Source organism: Melanerpes formicivorus, unplaced genomic scaffold (genome assembly GCF_026170545.1).
Source record: "Melanerpes formicivorus ecotype bairdi unplaced genomic scaffold, bMelFor1.0.p_v2 SCAF_4, whole genome shotgun sequence".
Lineage (NCBI taxonomy): Eukaryota > Metazoa > Chordata > Aves > Piciformes > Picidae > Melanerpes > Melanerpes formicivorus.
In genome coordinates, this window is record NW_027142356.1 from 2,635,361 (window position 1) to 2,661,256 (window position 25,896).

General features: G+C 49.9%; 1 protein-coding gene and 1 non-coding gene across 2 annotated transcripts in view; both read left to right on the plus strand.

Annotated features, from left to right (window-relative positions):
- GRID2 (glutamate ionotropic receptor delta type subunit 2) overlaps positions 1 to 25,896 on the plus strand; it is a 474,774-nt gene that overhangs the window by 244,334 nt on the left and 204,544 nt on the right. The window contains exon 7 of the mRNA XM_068171063.1: positions 12,567 to 12,668. Within this exon, the coding sequence (XP_068027164.1) occupies positions 12,567 to 12,668 (102 nt within the window). The remainder of the gene's footprint in view (positions 1 to 12,566; positions 12,669 to 25,896) is intronic.
- Positions 21,328 to 21,400, plus strand: TRNAE-CUC (transfer RNA glutamic acid (anticodon CUC)). Its single transcript has one exon. It is a non-coding gene; the product is annotated as a tRNA-Glu (tRNA).

Here is a 25,896-nt window from a genome sequence, read left to right on the forward strand (position 1 = left end):
TGCTGGGAAGAATTTCTTCATTACATCCAGCCTAAACTTCCCTCTACACAGCTTGAGACTGTGTCCTCTCCTTCTGTCACTGGTTGCCTGGCAGAAGAGACCAATCTGAGGGGCCCAGAACTGGACACAGGACTCAAGGTGTGGCCTAACCAGTGCTGAGTCCAGGGCAGAATGACTTCCCTGCTCCTGCTGGCCACACTGTTCCTGATCCAGGCTAGGATGCCATTGGCACACTGCTAGCTCATGTTCAGCCTACTGTCAACCAGCATCCTCCTCTTTAATCAAGTTATGGAGGCAGTGGAAGGGAGATCAGAACCTGGCTTGTTCTTGTCCTTGTCTGGGTCTTGTCTTTAGAGTTGTGTAAGGATTTTGTGGGATAGGAGTGGTAAAAAAGTATGAAAGGTGAAGGCAAGAAAAGCAAGGCCACACTGTCATGTACTTTGTCAAGTCCTGTCTCCCACATAACACAAGAGGAGAGGAAGGAGTTGAGAGGGAGCTTCCTGAGAGCAATACCTGAGAGAAAAGGAGATCCAAGGGCTAAAGAGAGAGGGGAAAGGACCCACAGTGGTTTGAAAGGTGAGTCAAAGCTGCAGGAAGTAAGAAGTGAGGCCCCTTTAACAACTCCAACCTGAAACAAAAGAGCAAGACAGGAAAAAGGGACAGGAAACAGCAGGGAAGATCAAGGGAGAGAAAAGCAAAGAGCAAAGTATGCTGAAAGAGGCATTGTGATATAGGAATGGTTTGTGAATTCAGGTAAGGGAAGTGGCTGCAGTCCTGAATCCACAGACAGGAGTAGAGAAGGGAAAAAACAAAAGGTATTTTCCAAAGAGAAGAGAGAGAATGCTTAGAGTTTGGAAATGACAGATTAAACTCAAGGGAAATTAGTAGTAGATGAAGCAAGCTAGAGATGAGGAGGGGGGCAAAAAGTGAGGGAGCATTAGAGCAACAGCACTGTGGAGATGGTTCATGACCTTTGAGATGTGAAGTACTATACTGTCCAGAAATCATACCATCAGAGCTCCTCTGGAAGCTTGGCCTAAGCATTAAGCATGAGCCTCATGAGTGGAGCATGCTGTGTGAGAACAGCTGTGCAGTTTATGCATTCTTCCCTTATACATTCACTTGTCACTGATGTAAGAAGTCTAATGGCAACTCCTGGCACCAATCTGCCTACATGACTCCTTGACAAAATGTTGAGGCAAGAGCCAGAAGGCAAACAGGCAGCAGGTGACCAGCAGGTAACTTTCCACTAGCTTCTTTATTTTATAGAATCACAGAATTGTCAGGGTTGGAAGTGACCTCAAGGATCAGCCAGTTCCAACCCCCCCTGCCATGGGCAGGGACACCTCACACTACAGCAGGTTGCTCACAGCCACATCCAGCCTGGCTGCAAACACCTCCAGGCATGAGGCTGCCACCACCTCCCTGGGCAACCTGTGCCAGTCTCTCACCACCCTCATGGGCAACAACTTCTTCCTATTTCCACTAAATACAAGAAGGAAATTTGGGCAATCCCTAAAGCAAAACATTTTATTAACTATGTGCGGGATTCTTCTGCCATGAGCTTTGACTTTGAGGAAAGAAATTCTTACTTAGGTCAATTGGACTTGTGTCTATGATCAGTTAACAAAACAAATACACCACCCTGACTGCTGCAGTTAAGCCATGGGGTATAAAACTAAGCTTAGGTATTCACATTCTCCTGAAATGACACAGTGAGTCCAGTGGCAGGTCATTCTCTCTAGTCCAGAGACTAATTAAAGCAATAACAGAGACTGTACAAAATAATTAACTGTATGCATAGAGCTGTATAGGTTTCATCACTTGGAGGAGAAGCAAGCAGTGCTGTTACCCAATGTGTTGAATGCTGTATTGATTTTAACAGAATCACAGAATTATTGAGGTTGGAACAGACCTCTGAGATCATCACATTCAGCCTATGGCCTAACACCACCACATCAGCTAAACCATGGCACCAAGTCCCACATCCAAGCTTTTCTTAAACACCTCCAGGGATGGTGACTCCACCACCTCCCTGGGCAGCACATCCCAGTGCCTGATCAGCCTATCTCTGAGGAAGTGCTTCCTTACATCCAACCTAACCCTCCCCTGGCACAGCTTCAGGCCATGCCCTCTTGTCCTGTCACAAGTTGCCTGGGAGCAGATCCTGACCCCCACTGACTACAACTTCCCTTCAGGGAGTTGTAGACTCAGGTCCCCCCTGAGTCTCCTCTTCTCCAGGCTGAACACCCCCAGCTCCCTCAGCCTCTCCTCATCAGCCTTTCCCTCCAGTCCCTTCCCCAGGCTGGTTGCTCTCCTCTGGACCTGCTCCAGCACCTCAAGCTCTCTCTTGCAGTGAGGGCCCAGAGCTGCACACAGTGCTGGAGGTGAGGCCTCACCAGTGCTGAGCACAGGGGCAGGATTCCATCCCTGCTCCTGCTGGCCACACCACTCCTGATCCAGGCCAGGATGCCCTTTGGCTTCCATGAACAATTTACTATTTGCTGAGCATTACCTAAGCTCCAGTGAAGGAAGAAGTGAAGCACAGGAAGCTTTCCTGCTAACCATATTAGAAAATCGCTGTGAAGAACAGAGCTGATCCTTGATTCTTTAATCAAACCCAGGTGTACAAAGAGCATTAATTAACCTTTGGCCATCAGGCTTTTGGCAGGTTTGGCTGACCACCTGTTTGGTGGTGGTTAGGGAGCTGCGCTGAAAGGGCTTTTTTATTGAGTGACAAAGTGCCTGACAAAACTTTACATAACCAGCAGTATCAGAATGACAACCAAAACTTAGCTTCTCACAGCATCACAGAAAACATCCAGTTGGAAGAGACCTCCAAGCTCCAACCTCCAGCCCAGCACTGCAGGCTCAACACTAAACCATGTCCCTAAGCACCAGCTCCACACACTGCTTCAACACCTCCAGGGATGGTGACTCCAGCACTGCCCTGGGCAGAACATTCCAATGGCTGAGAGCCCTCTCAAACACAAGTGAGAAGATTGAAGAGGGGAAGAGTGAGAGGGGATCTAATAAATGGATATCAATATCTGAGGGTTGGGTGTCAGGAAGGAAGGGGCAGGGACAGCCTCTGCTCACTTGTGCCCTGGAATAGGCCAAGGGGCAATGAATGGAAACTCCAGCACAGGAGGTTCCACTTCAACATGAGGAGGGACTTCCTTGCTGTGAGGGTCCCAGAGCCCTGGAGCAGGCTGCCCAGAGAGGCTGTGGAGCATCCTTCTCTGGAGCCTTTCCAGCCCTGTCTGGATGTGTTCCTGTGTGACCTGTGCTGGATTCTCTGCTCCTGCTCAGGCAGGGGAGTTGCACTTGATCTCCAGATGTCCCTTCCTATCCCTAACATCCTGTGAGCCTCTCTATGAATAAATATTTCCTAGCAGAAGCCTGAACCACCTCTGGCACAGCTTAAAACCCTTTACTCTGGTCCTGTCACTTGCCACCGAGGAGAGACCTTTCATTTATAGAATTTAGTCATTCCCTTCCCAGTTGCTGTTGCACATATTAAATGACAGCTGACAAGAGACACCAGGAATCTGCACTAACCTATTTTTGTGCTCTCCTGCTTGCATTTCCCTAACCTGGTGTCCTAGCAAATTCTGTAAATGATAACTGCACACACCAGAGAAAAGAAGAAACTCTTTATTTCCATTGTTTTCACTGATATCTGAAATACTGGGACCAGAGCTGTTCAACATATTCAACAATGACTTGGATGAGGGCACAGAGAGCACTGTCAGTGAGTTTGCTGATGGCACCAAACTGGGAGGAGTGGCTGACACAGGAGGGCTGTGCTGACATTCAGCCAGACCTGGACAGGATGAGAGCTGGGCAGGGAGATATTTGATGACGTTCAACATGGACAAGTCTTGCACCTGGGAAGGAACAACTTCATGCTCCAGGATAGGCTGGGGACACACCTGCTGGAGAGCAGTGAAAGGGAAAGGGACCTGGGGGTCCTGGTGGATGGAAGGCTGACCATGAGCCAGCAATGTGCTCTGGTGGCCAAGACCAATGCCATTCTGGGTGGATTAAAAGGGATGTGACCACTAGGTCAAGAGAGGTTCTCCTTCCCCTCTACTGTGCCCTGCTGAGGCTGCCTCTGGAATGTTGTGTCCAGTTCTGGGCCCCTCACTTCAAGAAGGACCTCAGGGAACTGCTTGAAAGAGTCCAGCACAGAGCCACAAAAATGATTAGGGGAGTGGAAAATCTTCCTTATGAGGAGAGCCTGAGGGAGCTGAGGACTCTGTAGCTTGGAGAGGAGGAGCCTGAGGGTGACCTCACTGCTGTTGCTAAAGCTGTGCAGGGTGAGTGCCCAGAGGCTGGAGCCAGGCTCTGCTGGGGGATGCCCAATGCCAGCACAAGGGGCAGTGGTGGAAGCTGAGGCAGAAGAAGTTTCATACAAAAACTTTTTCCCTGTGAGAGTGACAGAGCCCTGGCACAGGCTGCCCAGGTGGGTTGTGGAGTCTCCCTCTCTGGAGATATTCAAAACCCACCTGGTTCCTGTGTGATCTGCTCTAAGTGCTCCTGCTCTGGCAGGGGGTTGGCCTGGATGATGTTTTGAGGTCCCTTCCAGCCCCTGAAATGCTGTGATTCTGTGATCTCCCACTTGTAGTTTTCCCAGCACAGCCGACAGACAGAGCCTCCCAGCGTAGTGCTGTCTCATGCCAGTTTGATGTCTTTTCCACTCATGGACATGCGTTATGCTTTGGAATGGAAAAGCACCTTATTAAGATGCATTTCTTCTGCTGAAGTCATATCTTGGGAAGAGTCTGTTCCTAAACCAGCTTGCTCCTGGATAAAAATGCAGCAGGGAGTTCCTGAAGAACATATGGGTGCAGCAGGCAAGGAGCCTGGCATTGGCGTGGGTGGGCAGCTCCCTTATGAGCTACTAATGGAGCAGTTCCCACACAGTGCTCTGGGGTGGGCACTTCCACTGCAAATATTTTGTCAGGCTGTCTGGTAGTAAAGCCAGGAAATTTATTCCTTTAAATGCTAGGAATATGAGGGAAAGATGAGTGACAGTCATACTTTTGGCCCATCCAGAGGGACCTTAAGAGGCTGGAGACCTGGGCACAAACCAAGCTCATGAGGTTCAACAAGAGCAAGTACAGGTCCTACATCTGGCTTGGGGAAATCCCAGGCACCAGTACAGGCTGGGCAGGGACTGGCTTGAGAGCAGCCCTGAACAAAAGGCCTTGGGGGTGCTGGGGGAGGAGAAGTTCAACAGGAGCCAGCAGTGAGCACTTGCAGCCCAGAAAGCCAACCACAGCCTGGGCTGCAGCAAGAGAAGCAAAGCCAGTAGAAAAAAAATTCTACTGAGTTAGGGAGGTCATGTTTTGGCTCCACCAGCAAGGGAAAGGTGATTGTCCCCTTGTACTCAGCTCTGGTGAGGCCACACTTTGAGTGCTGTGTTCAATTTTGGGCACCTCAACACAAGAGAGATGTGGAGATGCTGGAGCCAGGGCAGAAGAGGGCAAGGAAGCTGTGAAGGGCCTGAAGAAGAAATCTGATGAAGAGCAACTGAAGGAGCTGGGGATGGTTAGTGTGAAACAGAGGAGGCTGAGGGGAGACCTCATTGCTGTCTACAACTACCTGAGAGGACCTTGTGGAGAGGCTGATGCTGGTCTCTTCTCACAGGTAATTAGTGATAGAACAAGAGGGAATGGCCTCAAGCTGTGACTGGATAGGCTTAGACTGGACATGAGGAAGAATTTTTTCCCATCAAGAGTGGTCAGGGATTGGAATGTGCTGCCCAGGGAGGTGGTGGAGTCCCCAAGCCTGGCTGTGTTTCAAGGTGGTTTGGATGTGATGCCTGGGTCTATGGTTTAGGCGTGACCCTTGTAGAGTAGGGTTCATGGTTGGACTTGGTGATCCTGAGGGTCTGTTCCAACCTGAATGTTTCTCTGATTCTGTGAAAACAGGAGAGGAAAACCCATTCTAATAACGATGATAGAGGGGGATAACAAGATGGGAGGTGGGAAGACCAGAAAGAGTTTGTAAATTAGATATCAAAGGAAGCAGAAACTTGATAACCTTTCCAACTTTGTAATTTTCTACCTGAGAGCAGCAGAGTGGATTCTGACATTGGAGTAAATAAAAGAAATTGTGAGGTGGGGGTGACAGCATCCTGGCACAGGCTGCCCAGGGGGGTTGTGGTGTCTTCTTCTCTGGAGATATTCCAACCCCACCTGGCTGTGTTGCTGTGTGACTTGCTCTAGGTTCTCCTGCTGTGGCAGAGGGGTTGGACTGGATGAGCTTTTGAGGTCCCTTCCAGCCCCTGGCATTCTGTGACTCTGTGTAACTGTGGTGCAAATCACTGCAAGTGGCAGAATTTGATGTGATACTAAAATTCCAAGGAAGGCACTCAATAGAGTACAGACATTGTTCTGCACAAATCAGCCACAATTAATGTGAGATTGTGGTATGGCTGCATCTCCTCCCAACTATCACAGGCAGAACAAAAGAAGGAGGAAGCAATTGTGGAGGAAGAAACGTTTTGCAGAAGCAGTTAAGCAAGAGGTAAAGCTGAAGAGGGAGCTTCATTCCAGCTCCCTCTTGCTGTTTCAGCAATAGTTACATTTGTTCCTTGCTGCAATGGTGACATCCAATTGTCATCAATAAATATTGATTCATTTTGACCTAGTGAGATCAAGCAGTCCGCACTCAAAATCAGTTTCAACTTCATTGGCAAGGCCTCTGCGCATTAGTCTTTGCCATGGCAGTGCTGCACAAAGGAACAGAATCATAGAATTATTGAGGCTGGAATAGAGCTCTGAGGTCATCAGGTCCAGCCCATGACCTAACACCACCACATCAGCTAAACCATGGCACCAAGTGCCACATCCAAGCTTTTCTTAAACACCTCCAGGGATGGTGACTCCACCACCTCCCTGGGCAGTCCATCCCATGTCTAATCAGCCTTTCTCTGAGGAAGTGCTTCCTAACATCCAACCTAACCCTCCCCTGGCACAGCTTCAGGCCATGCCCTCTTGTCCTGGCACAAGTTGCCTGGGAGCAGAGCCTGACCCCCACTGACTACAACTTCCCTTCAGGGAGTTGTAGAGAGTGATAAGGTCCCCCCTGAGTCTCCTCTTCTCCACGCTGAACACCCCCAGCTCCCTCAGCCTCTCCTCCTCAGCCTTTCCCTCCAGTCCCTTCCCCAGGCTGGTTGCTCTCCTCTGGACCTGCTCCAGCACCTCAAGCTCTCTCTTGCAGTGAGGGCCCAGAGCTGCACACAGTGCTGGAGGTGAGGCCTCACCCGTGCTGAGCACAGGGCAGAATTCCATTACTGCTTCTTCTGGCCACATCACTCCTGATCCAGGCCAAGATGCCCTTGGCCTTCTGTGCCCCCTGGGCACACTGCTGGCTCGTGTTCAGCTGCTGTCACCCAGCACTGCCAGGTCCCTCTCTGCCAGGCTGCTCTCCAGCCACTCATCCCCCAGTCTGTAGCACTGCATGGATTTATTGTGGCTAAAGTGCAGGACCCTGCCCCTGGCCTTGTTGAGTCTCAGACCATTGGCCTCAGCCCTTTGACCCGGCCTGGGCAGGTCCCTCTGCAGCACTGAACTGAAAATTAAATGAAGAATAAGTGGCAATAAAATGTGCCTTTTTAGAGGAAAAACATCAACACCATGCTAAATACCCAGGAATCAGTCATGTTGGGTTGCTGTTCCTTGAAAAGGCAGAACAGATCTTGCTAAACAGTTAATTACATAAACACACACCCAGTAACATGCATAATTAAACATTGACTTCAAGCTCAAAAGGCTCTTCAGTAGCTTCCTGGGGGGTTAAATCTGGCAAAACCAGAGCAGTTTCTGCAGTAATTACACTTCCAGCACATTTGGATGTGCTAATTGTGTCAAACTTCTAATTAGCTTCTTGATGAGACTGAGAATGACAATCAGCAGATTAATGTACTGCCCATTTGTTCTGAGCATTGGTGATGTTTTCAGTGTTTTCAGCACAGAAAATGCAGGCTGTCAGATGCTTTGTTTCATGGGATGGCAGTGGTGTGGCACATGCAGTGCACACAACTCACAAGCACTTGCTGCATTTCTGTGCATTAGGATGGGTAGCACAACTCAGGGATTAGTTCATGCAGCTCACATTTTTGGAAGGTTTTGCCAAAGGAATGGTCACAGAATCACAGAACTTTACAGGTTGGATGGGGCCTCCAGAGATCATCCAGGCCAACCCGCTGCCAGAGCAGCATCACCCAGGGCAGTCTGCACAGGAATGCATCCAGGTGTGGTTGGAAAGGCTCCAGAGAAGGAGACACCACAACCTCTCTGGGCTGCCTGTTCCAGTGCTCTGTGACCCTCACAGTGAAGAATTTCTACTCATGTTGAGGTGGAACCTCCTGTGCTGTAGTTCCTATACATTGCTACTTGTGCTATCCCATCCCAGGGTGCAACTGAGCAGAGCCTGTCCCCTCCCTCTTGATCCCCAGCCCTCAGATATTGATAGACATTGACTAAATCTCTTCTCAGCCTTCTCTTCTCCAGACTAAACAGCCCCAGGGCTCTCAGTCTCTTTTCACAGGGGAGATGCTCAAGCCCCCTAAGCATCCTCTTGGCTCTCTGCTGGACTCTCTCCAGCAGATCTCTGTCTCTCTTGAACTGAGGAGCTCAGAGCTCAGTATTGCAGGTGTGGTCTCAGCAGGGCACAGCAGAGGGGGAGGACCCTAGACCTAGACCCTCTGGCCACACTTTTCTTGCTGCACCCCAGGATACCATTGGTCTCAGCCTCTCCTCGTAGGGCAGTGCTCCACTCCCTTAATCATCCTTGTATCTCTCTGTTGGACTCTCTCCAGCAGATCCCTGTCCCTCTTGAATAGGGGAGCCCAAAACTGCATGCAATATTCCAGGTAAGGTCTCACCAGGGCAGAGTAGAGGGGGAGGAGAACCTCCCTGGCTCTGCTGGACACACTCCTCTGAATGCCCCCCAGGACCCCATTGGCCTTTTTGGCCACCAGGGCAGACTGCTGTCCCATGCAGAACTTGTTGTCCACCAGCACTCCCAGGTCCCTCTCCCCAGGGCTGCTCTCCAGCAGAACCCCTCCCAACCTGTACTGCTGCAGTTTATTCTTCCTTCCTAGGTGCAGGACTCTGCACTTCTCCTTGTTGAACCTCATGAGGTTCCTCTCTGCCCAGCTCTCAGTCTGTCCAAGTCTCTGAATGGTCTCACAGCCTTCAGGTGCCTCAGCCAAGCCTCCCAGTTTGGTGTAATCAGCAAAATACAAAAGCTCTTCCCATGAAGGACTGGAAACAAAGCTTTCTGTAAATTTGTGTTCAGTCACAGTCAGCAAAGGTACTCCTCTTCTTTCACAGAGCCCTTCAGCTGGTTCAGGCAGCATGCTATTTCCATCGCTGTGTATTAAAAGCACAGTAATGTCTTGGATGTTTTACAGCTGATACTTTTCACAGCTTATAGAGTTGAATTCTCTGCAAGATTAGTCTAAACAGAGGCCACTGGGTCCAGCAGACGTCAACCTTAGTTTTGTGTCTTCAAATAAGGACAGGAAAGCTACCTGGATTTAGAGGCTTAGATAGGCTACCCAGCTCAGGTGATGAACATCCCTCCATAGATTTCATGCAGAGTATGGAGAAGAGGAGGGCAAGGAAGCTGGAAAGGGCCTGGAGAATAAATCTGATGAAGAGCAACTGAAGGAGCTGGGGATGGTTAGTGTGAAACAGAGGAGGCTGAGGGGAGACCTCATTGCTGTCTACAGCTACCTGAAAGGACCTTGTGGAGAGGCTGCTGGTCTCTTCTCACAGGTGATTAGTGATAGAACAAGAGGGAATGGCCTCAAGCTCTGACTGGGTAGGTTTAGACTGGACAGTAGGAAGAATTTTTTCCCTTGGAGAGTGGTCAGGGATTGGAATGTGCTGCCCAGGGAGGTGGTGGAGTCCCCAAGCCTGGCTGTGTTTCAGGGTGGTTTGGATGTGGTGCTTGGGGGTGTGGTTTCAGGGTGACCCCTGCAGAGTAGGGCTCATGGTTGGACTTGGTGATCCTGAGGGCCTGTTCCAGCCTGAATGTTTCTGGGATTCTGAGAAGGCATTTCAGAGCAGGAACTGGTACCTGCACATGCCTACCACTTTGACCATATAATAGGCATTGAGTTCGCATGCTATAATTGAGACTCTGCTCCAAAATCCTTCAAACTCATTGTCCTTCTGTTGGGTTTGGGATTTAACACTGGTAATTGTACAGACCAGATGAATGTGCCAATTAATTCCAGCAATGAAACCAATAGTGTTGGTGTGTGGTGCTAAGGGATGAGTGGCTGGTTGGTCTGTTTCCCTACACTGAAGGTAAGCATCTACCACCACGTGAAAATGTAGGCAGGACACAGTTTCAAAGCAGCTAAATGAGAGGTCACCATGTCCCAAATTCAAATTGAAAGGCAGTGGGCTCTAGTGAGAGATCCCTGAGGAAAAAAGGTTTTGTCAATAGAAGATCAAGAAATACAACAGCACAATGTAAAGCATCTCATAGCTGAATTCTTTCTTCATTGTCTGCTGCAGTCCTTTCTAAGTCCTGTGATGTGCATATCCAGTGGTCTTTTCCTCAACCATGTTTAAGTGTGGGTTTTAACCTGGGTAAAATCACTGCCCTCTCATTCTCAGCGAGCAGCATAAGCTTTAATTAAAACTAGCATTAATAAAAACAAACATCAACAGTAAATTTGTGGACAACACCAAGCTGGGGCAGAAGTTGATCTGCTGGAGGGTAGAGAGGCTCTGCAGAGGGACCTTGACAGGCTGGACAGATGGGCAGAGGCCAAGGGCATGAGATTGAACACATCCAAGTGCCAGGTTCTGCACATTGGCCACAGCAACCCCGTGCAGAGCTACAGGCTGGGGTCAGAGTGGCTGGAGAGCAACCAGGCAGAGAGGGACCTGGAGGTACTGGTTGATGGTAGGCTGAACATGAGCCAGCAGTGTGCCCAGGCAACCAGGAGGGCCAAGGGCATCCTGGCCTGCATCAGGAACAGTGTGGCCAGCAGGAGCAGGGAGGTCATTCTGCCCCTGTACACTGCACTGGTTAGGCCACACCTGGAGTCCTGTGTCCAGTTCTGGGCCCCTCAGTTTAGGAAGGAGGTTGAGTTGCTGGAAGATATCCAGAGAAGGGCAACAAAGGTGGGGAGGGGCCTGGAGCACAGCCCTGTGAGGAGAGGCTGAGGGAGCTGGGGCTGCTTAGCCTGGAAAAGAGGAGGCTCAGGGGAGACCTTCTTGCTCTCTACAACTGCCTGAAGGGAGGTTGTAGCCAGGTGGGGGTTGGTCTCTTCTCCCAGGCAACCAGCACCAGAACAAGAGGACACAGTCTCAGGCTCCACCAGGGGAGGTTTAGGATGGAGGTTAGGAGGAAGTTCTACACAGAGAGAGTGATTGCCCATTGGAATGTGCTGCCCAGGGAGGTGGTGGAGTCACCGTCATTGGAGGTGTTTAGAAAGAGACTTGATAGGGTGCTTGGTGCCATGGTTTAGTTGATTAGGTGGTGTTGGATGATAGGTTGGATGTGATGATCTTGAAGGTCTCTTCCAACCTGGTTTATTGTATTGTATTCAAACAAACAAATAAAAACACCAGAGTTCTGCTGGGAAAGATGGGCTGGAGCAGCCAGTGTGCTAAAATTCTGGTAGTTACTTTATGTTTGCTTTTTTTCTATCTAGAGTATTACTGAAAGGAAGAATGAAATATTTTTGCAGCCACACTACTTTTAAAATGCTTTTCATTAGTACAGAAGTCCTTCCTGAGCCCTTCTAATGCAATACACACACACACACACACAAGCTCTGGATGCTGTTACAATGGTATTGAAAAGCACAACCTGATGTCCCTAATTGCTTCCTATGTGATTTAACGATGAGTCTGGGTACAAACCCTTCCTTCCCTGACTTTCCATGCCATTGAGTCCTGTGTCCAGTTCTGGGCCCCTCAGTTTAAGAAGGACATTGAGACACTTGAAGGTGTCCAGAGAAGGGCAACAAGGCTGGGGAGAGGCCTTGAGCACAGCCCTGTGAGGAGAGGCTGAGGGCACTGGGATTGTTTAGCCTGGAGAAGAGGAGGCTCAGGGGTGACCTTATTGCTCTCTACAACTACCTGAAAGGTGGTTGTAGCCAGGAGGGAGTTGGTCTCTTCTCCCATTTACCCAGCACCAGAACAAGAGGACACAGTCTCAATCTGTGCCAGGGGAGGTTTAGGCTGGAGGTGAGGAAGAAATTCCTCCCAGCAAGAGAGATTGGCCATTGGGATGTGCTGCCCAGGGAGGTGGTGGAGTCACCTTCCCTGGAAGTGTTTAAGAAGAGACTGGATGAGGCACTTGAAGCCATGGTTTAGTTGTCAGGAGGTGTTGGGTATAAGGTAATAGGTTGGACTCGATGATCTTTGAGGTCTATTCCAACCTGCTTGATTCTATGATTCTATGATTGATTCCAGAATGTGTTCAGCTTATTTTGTACATTCCTGCCTAAAGTCACCTAGGAGGAATGACTGGCAGAGTTTTCTGGGCAATGAGGAAATGATTTCTGCTTTCTCTTTCAGCTTGGCTGCTGGAATCCTGTCACTGGCCTGAACGGGTCACTAACAGACAGAAAGTTGGAGAACAACATGCGAGGAGTGGTTCTGCGGGTGGTGACTGTGCTGGTAAGCAAATCCTCCTCCCTGAATTCTTTTCCCCTCTGCCTTCATGTTTTTAGAAAGTGCACTCTCTTGCCAAGAACTTAGTCAGTGCTCAAGTGTCTGATTGCAGCTTGACAACACCAAAGCACCGTCTGCATCGACACGGCTAAACTGAGGCTCTGGACGGTCAGGGAGTGAGGTGGATGGGAAATGGTTCAAGGAAAGCACTCAGAGAGTTGTGGTCAATGAGACAGATTCTAGTTGGAGGCCTGTGTCTAGTGGGGACCCTCAGAAGTCAGTACTGGGACCAGAGCTGTTCAATACATTCATCAATGACTTGGATGAGGGCACAGAGAACACTGTCAGCAAGTTTGCTGATGGCACCAATCTGGGAGGAGTGGCTGACACAGGAGGGCTGTGCTGACATTCAGCCAGACCTGGACAGGATGAGAGCTGGGCAGGGAGAAATGGAATGAAATTCAACAAGGACAAGGAAAGAGACTTGCACCTGGGAAAGAATAACCTCATGGAGCAGGATAGGTTTGGGACTGACCAATTGGAGAGCAGTGAAGGGGAAAAGGCCCTGGGGGGGTCCTATTGGATGGGAGGTTGACCATGAGCCAGCAATGTGCTCTTGTGGCCAAGAAGGTCAACAGCATCCTGGGGTGGATTAGAAGGGCTGTGGTTAGTAGGTGGAGAGAGGTTCTCCTCCCCCTCTGCTCTGCCCTGGTGAGGCTGCATCTGGAATATTGTGTCCAGTTCTGAACCCCTCAGCTCAAGAGGGAAAGGGAGCTACTAGAGAGAGTCCAGCACAGACCCACAAAGGTAATTAAAGGAGTGGAACATCTTCCTTATGAGAAGAACCTGAGGGAGCTGAGGGCTCTGTAGCTTGGAGAGGAGGAGCCTGAGGGTGACCTCATTCCTGTTGATAATGATGTGCAGGGTGAGTGCCCAAAGGATGGAGGCAGGCTCTGATCAAGAAGCAATGGTGGAAGTTGAGGCATAGGAAGTTTCACATAAATATGAGGAAGACTTTTTTCACTGTAAGAGTGACAGAGCCCTGGAGGAGGCTGCCCAGGGGGGCTGTGGATTCTCCCACTCCGGAGATATTCCAACCCCACCTGGATGTGTTGCTGTGTGATCTGCTCTAGGTGCTCCTGCTCTGGCAGGGGATTTGGACTGGATGAACTCTCAAGGTCCCTTCCAGCCCCTAACATTCTGTGATTCTGTAATGGAGAATTTTCCACAAAATAAAATCATTTATTGGTACAATTAATTTCAGAGCAAACACATTCAAACCCAATTCTTCCCCAGACATACATTGTTGGGTAACACAACCACATGAACTGACAGAGGGTGGCTCCAAGTGCCCTGGCCACAGAATTACCCATCTTAATCTCAAAATCACTCCTAAGATGTAGCTGTTTTCCAGTTACCTTGTCAAACAGAGCACTGTCTGACACAAATTGTTGCACTAGGAAAATATTCAAGGTCAGCTTAGGCAGAGTAATGTTAGTTCACTAAAATATCTGCTGTCCCCTCCTAGCTCTTCCTTGACCAAGTTCTTCCCCTGCGTGGGTGCTTTGCATCCAGCACCTTCTGCAGACTTGTTGTTTTAAAGCAGATCAGGTAATCTCTAGCAGAACAGGCAGGTATTCTGTGATAAGAGGCCACTGTGTTCTGTGTCATTAACTTGGGCTGCTCGACTAGAAGTTGTTGGAGTGGGAAAAGAGAAAGACAGAAGGGGAAAGAAATGAATCTGAGAAGTGTAGGTCCCTTGGGTCAGACGCATGAACACAAAGTTGACCCAGAGCTGCACAACTGCTCAGTTCTATCGAGGTACTTCTTTTTCTCTACTGTCTACTCCTGGTTTTGATTACCAATTCAGTAATAGAGTGCCTGACTGCTTGCATACAAACAGCAAGGCAAGAGAGGTTTCCACATTTCCACCTTGGCATCCCCCAGGGATCAGTGCTGGGCCCCATCCTCTTTAATATCTTCATTGATGATCTGGATGAGGGGATTGAGTCAGTCATCAGCAAGTTTGCAGATGACACCAAGTTAGGAGCAGATGTTGGTCAGTTAGAGGGCAGAAAGGCTCTGCAGAGGGATCTCAACCAACTGGACAGATGGGCAAAGTCCAACAGGACGGCATTCAAAAAGTCCAAGTGCCAGGTGCTGCACTGTGGCCACAACAACCCCATGCAGAGCTACAGGCTGGGGTCAGAGTGGCTGAGAGCTGCCAAACAGAGAGGGACCTGGGGGTGCTGATTGACAGCTGCCTAAACATGAGCCAGCAGTGTGCCCAGGTGGCCAAGAAGGCCAATGGCATCCTGGCCTGCATTAGGAAGAGTGTGGCCAGCAGGAGCAGGGAGGTCATTCTGCCCCTGTACTCAGCACTGGTTAGGCCACACCTTGAGTCCTGTGTCCAGTTCTGGGCCCCTCAGTTTAGGAAGGACGTCAAGACGCTGGAAGGTGTCCAGAGAAGGGCAACAAAGCTGGGGAGAGGCCTTGAGCACAGCCCTGTGAGGAGAGGCTGAGGGAGCTGGGGTTGCTTAGCCTGGAGAAGAGGAGGCTCAGGGGAGACCTTCTTGCTCTCTACAACTACCTGAAAGGAGGTTGTAGCCAGGAGGGGGTTGGTCTCTTCTCCCAGGCAACCAGCACCAGAACAAGAGGACACAGTCTCAAGCTGCACTAGGAGGAGTTCATGCTGGAGGTGAGGAGAAAGTTCTTCACTGAGAGAGTCATTTGCCATTGGAATGTGCTGCCCAGGGAGGTGGTGGAGTCACCATCCCTGGAGGTGTTCAAGAGGGGATTGGATGTGGCACTTGGTGCCATGGTCTAGTCATGAGGTCTGTGGTGACAGGTTGGACTCGATGATCCTTGAGGTCTCTTCCAACCTTGGTGATACTGTGACATACTGTGATACTGTGATTACATGATGAAGGAAGAGGCTCAGTCAGGAGAGAAACTGACATTCCCGGAGCATGTCAGTGCTACAGACACAGCAGACTTGTACCCCTCCAATTATTTTATGGGTCTTTAAAAGCTATTATCTGTCAGGAGGTCCAGTCTGTGCCACCTCTTGGAATCACAGATGATTAGAGGTTGGAAGGGACCTCCAGAGATTATCCAGTCCAAGCCCCCTGCCAGAGCAGCATCACCCAGGGCAGTCTGCACAGGAATGCATCCAGGGCGGGTTGGAAAGGCTCCACAGAAGGAGACTCCACAATCTCTCTGGGCAGCCTGCTCCAGGGCTCTGCCACCCTCACTCTAAAGAAGTTTCTCTTCATGCTGAGCTGAAACCTTCTCTGGTCAAGTTTGTCTCCATTGTTGCTTGGCTTATTGCTGTGCAGCACCCAAAAGAGCTTGGCCCCCTCCACTTGCCCCCCAGCCCTCAGCTATTGATAGACATTGATCAGATCCCCTCTCAGCCTTCTCTTCTCCAGACTAAACAGCCCCAGGGCTCTCAGTCTCTCTCCACAGGGCAGATGCTCAAGTCCCCTAAGCATCCTCTTGGCTCTCTGCTGGACTCTCTCCAGTAGGTCTCTGTCTCTCTTGAACTGAGGAGCTCAGACCTCAGTGTTGCAGGTGTGGTCTCAGCAGGGCAGAGCAGAGGGCGAGGACCCTAGACCTAGACCTGCTGGCCACACTTTTCTTGCTGCGCCTCAGGATACCTTTTGCTCCTGTGGCCATGAGGGCACGTTGCTGTCCCACACAGAACTTGCTGTCCACTGGGGACTCCAAGCTCTTTCTCCATGGAGCTGTTTCCTAACAGGGCAGCCACTTTCTGTGATAATGTTTACAAAAGTAACCCCCCAACCCAATAAGAAGGATAAACACACAGAAGACAGAGCAGCAGGGTAGAGGGTTTTCAGTTGAATTCATGTTCAACAAAGTATCAGTAGGGTAAGAGGGGCAGCTCTTTATATCAGTGTCACTTAGGTTGGAAAGGACCTTGAGGATCATCGAGTCCAACCTATCAACACAGACCCCCATGACTAGACCATGGCACCAAGTGCCACATCCAATCTCCCCTTGAATGCCTCCAGGGTCGATGACTCAACCACCTCCCTGGGCAACCCGTTCCAATGACGAATGACTCGCTCGGTGAAGAACTTCCTCCTCACCTCGAGTCTAAACCTCCCCTGGCGCAGCTTGAGACTGTGTCCCCTTGTTCTGGTGCTGGTTGTCTGGGAGAAGAGACCAACCCCTTCCTGGCTACAACCACCTTTCAGGTAGTTGTAGAGGGCAATGAGGTCACCCCTGATCCTCCTCTTCTCCAGACTAAACAATCCCAGCTCCCTCAGCCTCTCCTCATAGGGCTTGTGTTCAAGGCCTCTCCCCAGCCTTGTTGCCCTTCTCTGGGCACGTTCAAGTGTTTTGATGTCCTTCTTAAACTGAGGGGCCCAGATCTGGACACAGTACTTGTTGAGGATTGTTTTGAGCAAGAGGGGCCTTGGGTCCCAGGAACACCTGTGCAATTCAGGCCTTGAAGAATTCTCTGTTGATAATATAGTGACATGGACAGTGGCATTGAGTGCACCCTCAGCAAGTTTGCTGATGACACCAAGCTGTGTGGTGCAGCAGACACGCTGGAGGGAAGGGAGGCCATCCAGAGGGACCTGGACAGGCTGCAGAGCTGGGCACAAGCCAACCTCATGAAGTTCAATAAGAGCAAGTGCAGGGTCCTGCATCTGGGTCGAGGCAATCCCAGGCACAAATACAGGCTGGGCAGTGACTGCCTGGAAAGTAGCCCTGAGGAGAGAGACTTGGGGGTGCTGGTGAACAAAAAGCTCAACATGAGCTCTCGATGTGCACTTGCAGCCAGCAAAGCCAATCGGATCCTGGGCTGCAGCAGGAGAAGTGTGGCTAGCAGGTCGAGGGAGGTGATCCTCCCCCTCTGCTCAGCTCTGGGGAGACCCCACCTGGAGTACTGCCTCCAGTTCTGGAGCCCCTATTACAAGAGGGATGTGGAGGTGCTGGAACATGTCCAGAGAAGGGCCACAAGGATGATTAGAGGGCTGGAGCACCTCTCCTATGAGGACAGACTGAAGGAGTAGGGGCTGTTCAGTCTGCAGAAGAGAAGGCTCCGAGGTGACCTAATTGTCGCCTTCCAGTATCTGAAGGGGGCCTACAGGAAGGCTGGGGAAGGACTTCTTAAGATCTCAGGTAGTGATAGGACTAGGGGGAATGGAATGAGGCTGGAGGTGGGGAGATTCAGGCTAGATGTGAGGAGGAGGTTCTTCACCATGAGAGTGGTGAAACCCTGGAATGGGTTGTCCAGGGGAGGTGGTCGAGGCCCCGTCCGTGGTGGTGTTTAAGAGCAGGCTGGATGGGGCTCTGTCCAGCCTGATCTAGTGTGGGGTGTCCCTGCCCGTGGCAGGGGGGTTGGAACTAGATGATCCTTGTGGTCCCTTCCAACCCTGAATGAAACTATGAAACTATGAAACTATGATAGTGACGGAATAGGAGATGTGAGAAAGTGCTGATTGCTTGGTAGGCTGAAGTCCAGCTGCCCCTGAGATGGGAGGCAAGCAAGATAAGGAGGAGGCGAGATCTGCGAAAGAGAGCAATTAGGCCGGATAGAAGAATTCCAGAGTTGTGAAAACAATGATGTAACCTTTAGAGAGCAACCAATAATATGTTGCCAAGTGGGCATAATTATAGCAAACTGCATATAAGATGTGTCTGATGCTCAATAAAGTTGGATTCTGCTGATCAAATTGGTCGAATAGCGGCCCCCTCTTGCAACAAGTACTCATTGCCTAACCAATGCAGAGTACAGGGGCACTATGACTTCCCTGCTCCTGCTGGCCACACTGTTCCTAATGCAGGCCAGGATGCTATTGGCCCTCCTGGCCACCTGGGCACACTGCTGGCTCATATTCAGGTGGCTGTCGATCAGCACCCCCAGGTCCCTCTCTGTTTGGGAGCTCTCCAGCCACTCTGACCCCAGCCTGTAGCCTGTAGCCTGTAGCATGGGGTTGCTGTAGCCAAAGTGCAGCACTCAGCACTTGGACTTGTTGAATGCCATCCCATTGGACTCTGCCCATCTGTCCAGTCGGTTGAGGTCCCTCTGCAGAGCCTTTCCACCCTCTAACTGACTAACATCTGCCCCTAACTTGGTGTCATCTGCAAACTTGCTGATGACTGACTCTACCCCTTCATCCAGATCATCAATGAATATGTTGAAGAGGATGGGGCCCAGCACTGATCCCTGGGGGACACCACTGGTGCCTGGCTGCCAGCTGGATGTGGCACCGTTCACCACCACTCTCTGGGCTCAGCCTCCAGCCAGTTCCTAACCCAGCACAGAGTGTAATGGTCCAAGCCACGGGCTGACAGCTTAGTCAGCAGTTTGCAGTGGGCGACGGTGTCAAAGGCCTTGCTGAAGTCCATCCACAGGCCTCCCCACATCCACCAGACGGGTCACCTGATCATAGAAAGAGATCAGGTTGGAGAGACAGGACCTGCCCTTCCTAAATCCATGTTGGCTGGACCTGAGCCCTTGGCCATCCTTCAGGTGCGCAGTCATTGCTGCCCAGGATAATCTGCTCCATCACTTTCCCTGGCACTGAGGTCAAGCTGCCAGGCCTGGAGTTTCCAGGTTCCTCCATCCGACCCTTCCTGTGGATGGGGACCACGTTGGCCAGTTTCCAGTCACCTGGGACCTCACCTTTGAGCCAGGACTGGAGGAAAATGATGGAGAGTGGCCTAGCTAGCACATCCGCCAGCTCTCTCAGCACCCTAGGATGGATCCCATCCGGTCCCGGTATTATTTTGCATAATACTCATGCTGATTGGGTCAGCATAATTTTCTGTTGACAAAAATGGTCTGTGGATATTGTCTAGCAAAGTAAATTCAAATTAGAGTCTTGGACTTCATTCTTTCATATTTCTTCTACTTCCCTCTCTCCCCACTCCATCCCTCTGATTTCATCCCCAGGTATTTGAGTTAGCCTGCCAGAAAGCATTCTTCTTTCATTACAGCATGAATATTTAGCAACTTGCAAAAATACAGAGATGTAATTAGTCATGCTGATAGGATTCTATACTGATAATAAAAATGGAAGGCAGACATGTAACCTAACGTTTAACTCACAGCACACAGTCATTTGTTCTCCTCACTGCAGTCCTCATGAGCTGCCTCACACCTTGTGCCATTTGGTTTGTGGATAATTCTAAAGCACAGCTGATGACAACATAGAGTCACAGAATTCTCTAGGTTGGAAAGGACCTCAAGGATCATCCAGTTCCAACCCCCCTGCCATGGGCAGGGACACCTCACGCTACAGCAGGTTGCTCACAGCCACATCCAGCCTGGCTGCAAAAACCTCCAGGCATGAGGGCTGCCACCACCTCCCTGGGCAACCTGTGCCAGTCTCTCACCACCCTCATGGGGAACAACTTCTCCTTGACATCCAATCTGAAGCTACCCATTTGTAGTTTTGCTCCATTTTTCTATTGTTGCTCCATTAACATGCAGGCTCAAGCAGTGAAACCCCTGATTAGCCTGAACTGCACTTTGTTAAAATGTGCTGTGGTGGGTTGAAATTTTCCCCCTCCCCTCCCCCCCCCCCCCCCCCCCCCCCCCCCCCCAACATTAAATTTGTCAGACCAGCTCAGCTGGAAGCAAATGGAAGCTGTATTTACAGGCAAAAGTATCATCTCCAATGGAATGGAATGGAATGGAATGGAATGGAATGGAATGGAATGGAATAGAATAGAATAGAATAGAATAGAATAGAATAGAATAGAATAGAATAGAATAGAATAGACCAGGTTGGTCTAGAATAGACCTTCAAGGTCATCATGTCCAACCCATCATCCAACACCACCTAATCAACTAAACCATACAATGCAATGAATGCAATGAATGTACAAAATAGAAAGGATTTACAATATTACAGGTATTTGCAGTTAATAAACAGCACAAGGATTCCCTTGGCCAAGGACCAGGGGAAGCTACTCCCACATTGCCTCCCCCTTATCCACCTGTACAAAAAGGGAGGAGGGGAAAGGATAAGAGGGATGTAAGACTTAACCAAAACAACACAGCCAAGGACAAGCAGAAGCAAGTTAGTATCTCTCCAGAGCAAAGAAGGGGGGAGATAGAGAGAAATTGTTTGGGGGACTAAAACTTATGGTGGATACCTCTCCAATAGGATTGTTTAGAGCTCTCTTTGTTTCCCTTTTTACACCCAATAGTGATTTATTTACAGTTTACTACTTTCGGTTTGAGATCTGTGGAAACAATTTTAAAGGCATAGCCTAAAGGTCCCACTTGTGCTACTTGCAGTTTGGACTCTGGATTTGTGTAGAACATGTTACCGAAGGGGAGAAGCACAGAAGATGCAAACCATTTGTGCCAGCTTCTGTGGTGTGTTGGAATTTCCCACTGCATTAAATAAGCACGACCCAGCTCAGGCTGGAAAGCAAATGGAAGCTGTATTTGCAAAGCAAACCTACACTCTCCAAGGGAATGCAATGAATGTGAGGGAGCTGCACACCAGGCACTCCCCCGGGGCAGCGCTGCTGAGTGGCTGCTCAAAGCGCCCGCCAGCCAGCTGAGCAGGGGGCCGGCCGGCTTCTCAGGGGCGCTCTCCTCAGTCAGGCCAGGGACCCGCGGGGCGAGGCGAGGGCGCAGTGGTTTGGACCAGCCCAGAGCGCACACTCGGCCTCCCTGGTGGTCTAGTGGTTAGGATTCGGCGCTCTCACCGCCGCGGCGCGGGTTCGATTCCCCGGTCAGGGAAAGTAATTTTTGCCGCTGTATTTCAGCACCCGTTAGGCCGCGCCTTGAGTCCTGTGTCCAGTTCTGGGCCCCTCAGTTTACGAATGACATTGAGGCACTTGAATATGTCCAAAGGGGAACAAAGCTGGGGGGGGGGTCTGGAGCACAGCTCAGTGAGGTGAGGCTGAGGGAGCTGGGGGTTGCTTAGCCTGGAGAAGAGGAGGCTCAGGGGAGACCTTGCTCTCTACAACTACCGGAAAGGGAGGTTGTAGCCAGGTGGGGGTTGGTTTCTTCTGCCACGTAACCAGCACCAGAACAAGAGGGACATACTCTCAAGCTGTGCCAAGGGAGGTTTAGGCTGGAGGTGAGGAGAAAGTTCTTCCCAGAAAGAGTAATTGGCCATTGGAATGTGCTGCCCAGGGAGGTGGTGGAGTCACCATCCCTGGAGGTGTTCAAAAAAGGCTTGGAGGAGGCACTTGGTGCCAAGGTTTAGTTGTCAGGAGGTGTTGGGTGACAGGTTGGACTTGATGATCTCTGAGGTCTTTTCCAACCTTACTGATTCTATGATTCTGTGAAAATACACAGGAGTTACAACATTATAGAGGCATTGCAATCAGAAAATAGCACCAAAAAAACCTAACCCCTGGTCAAAACGACCAGGGAAAGCTGCCCCACTCCCCCCAAAAACCACCTCCTTTCCCCCTACAATTAAAGAAAAGAAGAGAGCCATCAGAAGGGATGTTAGTTCTTATCTGCAAGGTCAGCTAGCAGCTATTAAATCCTTCCCAGCCAAGGAGAACAGCCAATCAGCTAGAGAAGGAGGAAAGGAACAAAGGTGAAATGTGTGAGATGTTTATAGAACACTTGCTTCTGTACCAGACATCCTGACCAGTGAACTTAGGTTACAATAATCTTTTGTTTTCCTTCTTACACCCAATGGTGAATCGTTAGTATATTTCTACTTTTCTACTCAAAATCTGCAGCTAACTTTTAAAGGCAGAGCCTAAAACTGCCACAGCTTCATAGCATAACATTTCCTTTACTCTCTTGAAGTTGTGGAGCTTTGCCTGGCTGCTCAGTGCAATCTTGACAAAAGCCAAGTGTGAGCCACACTGCATAGCAAGGTCCACTTGGTTTTACTCAGCAGAGATAAGAGGCAGGGATTCTGTAAACTGTGTGAATCAAGGAAGGAAGCAAATGAGACAGAAACTCAGGTGGCCTTGACTGATGGTACTACCCCCAAACTGCCAGAAATCAAGAAGATGACATACCACTTCTCTCCAAGTCACTGTGGTGGGTTGAAGTTTCCCCCCAGCATTCACTCAGCCAGAGCAGCTCAGTCAAAGCAAATGAAGCTGTGTTTACAAGCAAGAACTACACTCTGCAATGGGAGACAATGGAGATGTACAAAACATAGAGGAGTTACAATATGATACAGAGATTGACAATCAGCAAACAACAGGAAACCCCCTGGGCAGAGACCAGGGAAGCCTTTCCACTGACCCCCCCCTACCCTCCTGTCCCAAGAGAGAGAGGAGCAGAGAGAAGCAGTGGCTTAGACTTAACTAAACAGCTCAGCCAAATCAGGTTAACCTCCCCCAAGCAAAGCAAAACAGCAGAGATCAGAAGAGAGAGAATTGTTCTGGTACAGCTCTTCTGATTCCAGACATTTGTCCAATGAATTTGTTTAGAATAATGTTTTCTTTTCCTTTTCACACCCAATAGTGATTTGTTTATATTTTTCTACTTTTCTGCTCAAAATCTGTAACTAAACTTTAAAGGCACAGCCTAAAACCACCACAGCCACAAACTCTAGCTGACAGAAATTCCACCTGACCAAAAGGGACCTGACCAGAGGGACCTGGACAGGCTGGAGAGGTGGGCACAAGCCAACCTCATGAGCTTCAACAAGACCAAGTGCAGGGTCCTGCAGCTGGGGCGAGGCAATCCCAGGCACAAATCCAGGCTGGGCAGGGACTGGCTGGAGAGCAGCCCTGAGGAGAGAGACTTGGGGGTGCTGGGGGAGGAGAAGCTCAACAGGAGCTCTCAATGTGCACTTGCAGCCCAGAGAGCCAACCAGATCCTGGGCTGCATCAGGAGAAGTGTGGCCAGCAGGGCAAGGGAGGTGATTCTCCCCCTCTGCTCAGCTCTGCTGAGACCCCACCTGGAGTACTGCCTCCAGTTCTGGAGCCCCTATGACAAGAGGGATCTGGAGGTGCTGGAAGGTATCCAGAGAAGGGCCACAAGGATGATCTCTCCCATGAGGACAGACTGAAGGAGTTGGGGCTGTTCAGTCTGCAGAAGAGAAGGCTCCCAGGTGACCTAATTGTGGCCTTCCAGTATCTGAAGGGGGCTACAGGAAGGCTGGGGAGGGACTGCTCAGGATCTCAGGTAGTGATAGGACTAGGGGGAACGGAACGAAGCTGGAGGTGGGGAGATTCAGGCTGGAGGTGAGGAGGAAGTTCTTCCCCATGAGAGTGGTGAAGCCCTGGAATGGGTTGTCCAGGGAGGTGGTTGGGGCCCTGTCCCTGGAGGTGTTTAAGCCCAGGCTGGATGAGGCTCTGGCCAGGCTGATCTAGTGTGGGGTGTCCCTGCCCATGGCAGGGGGGTTGGAACTAGATGATCCTTGTGGTCCCTTCCAACCCTGACTGATACTATGATACTATGAAAAGCCCAAAGACAAGGTGGATAGTACAGATGCCTGAAATGCAAAGTGCTACTCATTTAGTATCTCCTCTAATCAGTCAATTAAGTATAAGGAGCATGATCCTTCCTCTGTGCTCAGCACTGCTGAAGCCACACCTCAAGTCTCTGAATGGCTGCATAGCTTTTAGGCTGATTTCTTTTTGCTCCAGTTATACTTTCCTGTGATGATATTTCCTCAAATTACACCCCCCACCCACCCATCTGTATCAGGGCCAAATTGAAATAGCTGCTGACTAGGCACAGGTTACATTTAATAGCTGGTTTGTGCCCCTTTGAGCTACCTCTCTTGTATTAAAACAGGTAGATCATAAACCTTGCAGTAATTCACCCTGTACGTGCCTGCTGTGATCATTTGCTTTACAAGCTCTAATCTCAGAGCCTGCTGGGAAACTCAGCTTCTGTTGTTTTCAATTAATATTGCCAATCTATTTTTTAGGGTAGCAGGTACTGTATGCTGGGTGAGGTGAATGCCAAGGAATTCAGCTGCTTTGGCACCTGGCTGTGGGCCACAGTTTGACAGCAAGGTGTGTGCCATGCAAAACCCAGTGGGACCAGCCTGGCTCACCTGTGTGTCAAAGGGGTACCTCTCAAGGTTCCTTTGCTCTCCTCTTCTCGCTGACCCTTAATCATCTGCTCTGTGGGTGTTCTTGCATTCCAAAGAGCTTCACAGAATTCACAGGGCACAGAGGAAATTTGGCTTTTAAACAGAAAGAGGTTCCTGCTCTGATTGTAATTATCCTTCCATACTATGCAAGACAGAAAAGGAGGTGATGGGCATGACAGTGCAGTGTCAGGAAGGATTGTGTGAATTGGTTATGAAAAAGGAGCTCTTGCATGGCTTGCTGGAAGGAGGATGCTGCAGCTCACAGCAGGTTAATATACCCACACTGCACTCTTGCTAATTCCAGTATCTGCACCAGCTACATTAAACCCAGCATTGTGCTGGTTAGACATACTCTAGACACTCCAATTGATCCCAACCTCAATCCATATTACTATCATAGAACTATAATGGTTCAGAAAGAGCTATTAGGTGCATTAAGTTATTGTGAATCAAAATCAATAGGCACAGCAAGGCTGCATCCTAATAGCCCATTGCCATAGATTGCTTGGAAAGAAGGTTTAGACCCATTGCAGAGCAGGGGGAGCTATTGGAAAAGGGAGCTGCTCTTTGTTGTTGTTTTCTTCTAGATAGCGCTAAACTAAATAGCATAATAAATCCAGAAGCTACCATTTCATTTGGAGGAAGGTGGGGGGACACACACACACTGTTGTTTAAAATACTTTAACTGAAGCATGAACTCATATAAGACAAGAAACAAGGCTACAAGCTTGTACATAGAAGGGGTGCAGCAAGAACTGTGGCCAGAAGGTCTAGGTCTAGGGTCCTCCCCCTCTGCTCTGCCCTGCTGAGACCACAGCTGCAATACTGTGTCCAGTTCTGGGCGCCTCAGTTCCAGAGAGACAGAGACCTGCTGGAGAGAGTCCAGCAGAGAGCCAAGACGATGCTTAGGGGACTTGAGTATCTCCCCTGGGAAGAGAGACTGAGAGCCCTGGGGCTGTTGAGTCTGGAGAAGAGAAGGCTGAGGGGGGATCTGATCAATGTCTATCAATAGCTGAGGGCTGGGGGTCAAGGGGAGGGGGCCAAGCTCTTTTGGGTGGTGCACAGCAATAAGCCAAGGAACACTGGAGGCAAACTTGACCAGAGAAGGTTTCAGCTCAACATAAGGAGAAACTTCTTTAGAGTGAGGGTGGCAGAGCCCTGGAGCAGGCTGCCCAGAGAGGTTGTGGAGTCTCCTTCTCTGGAGCCTT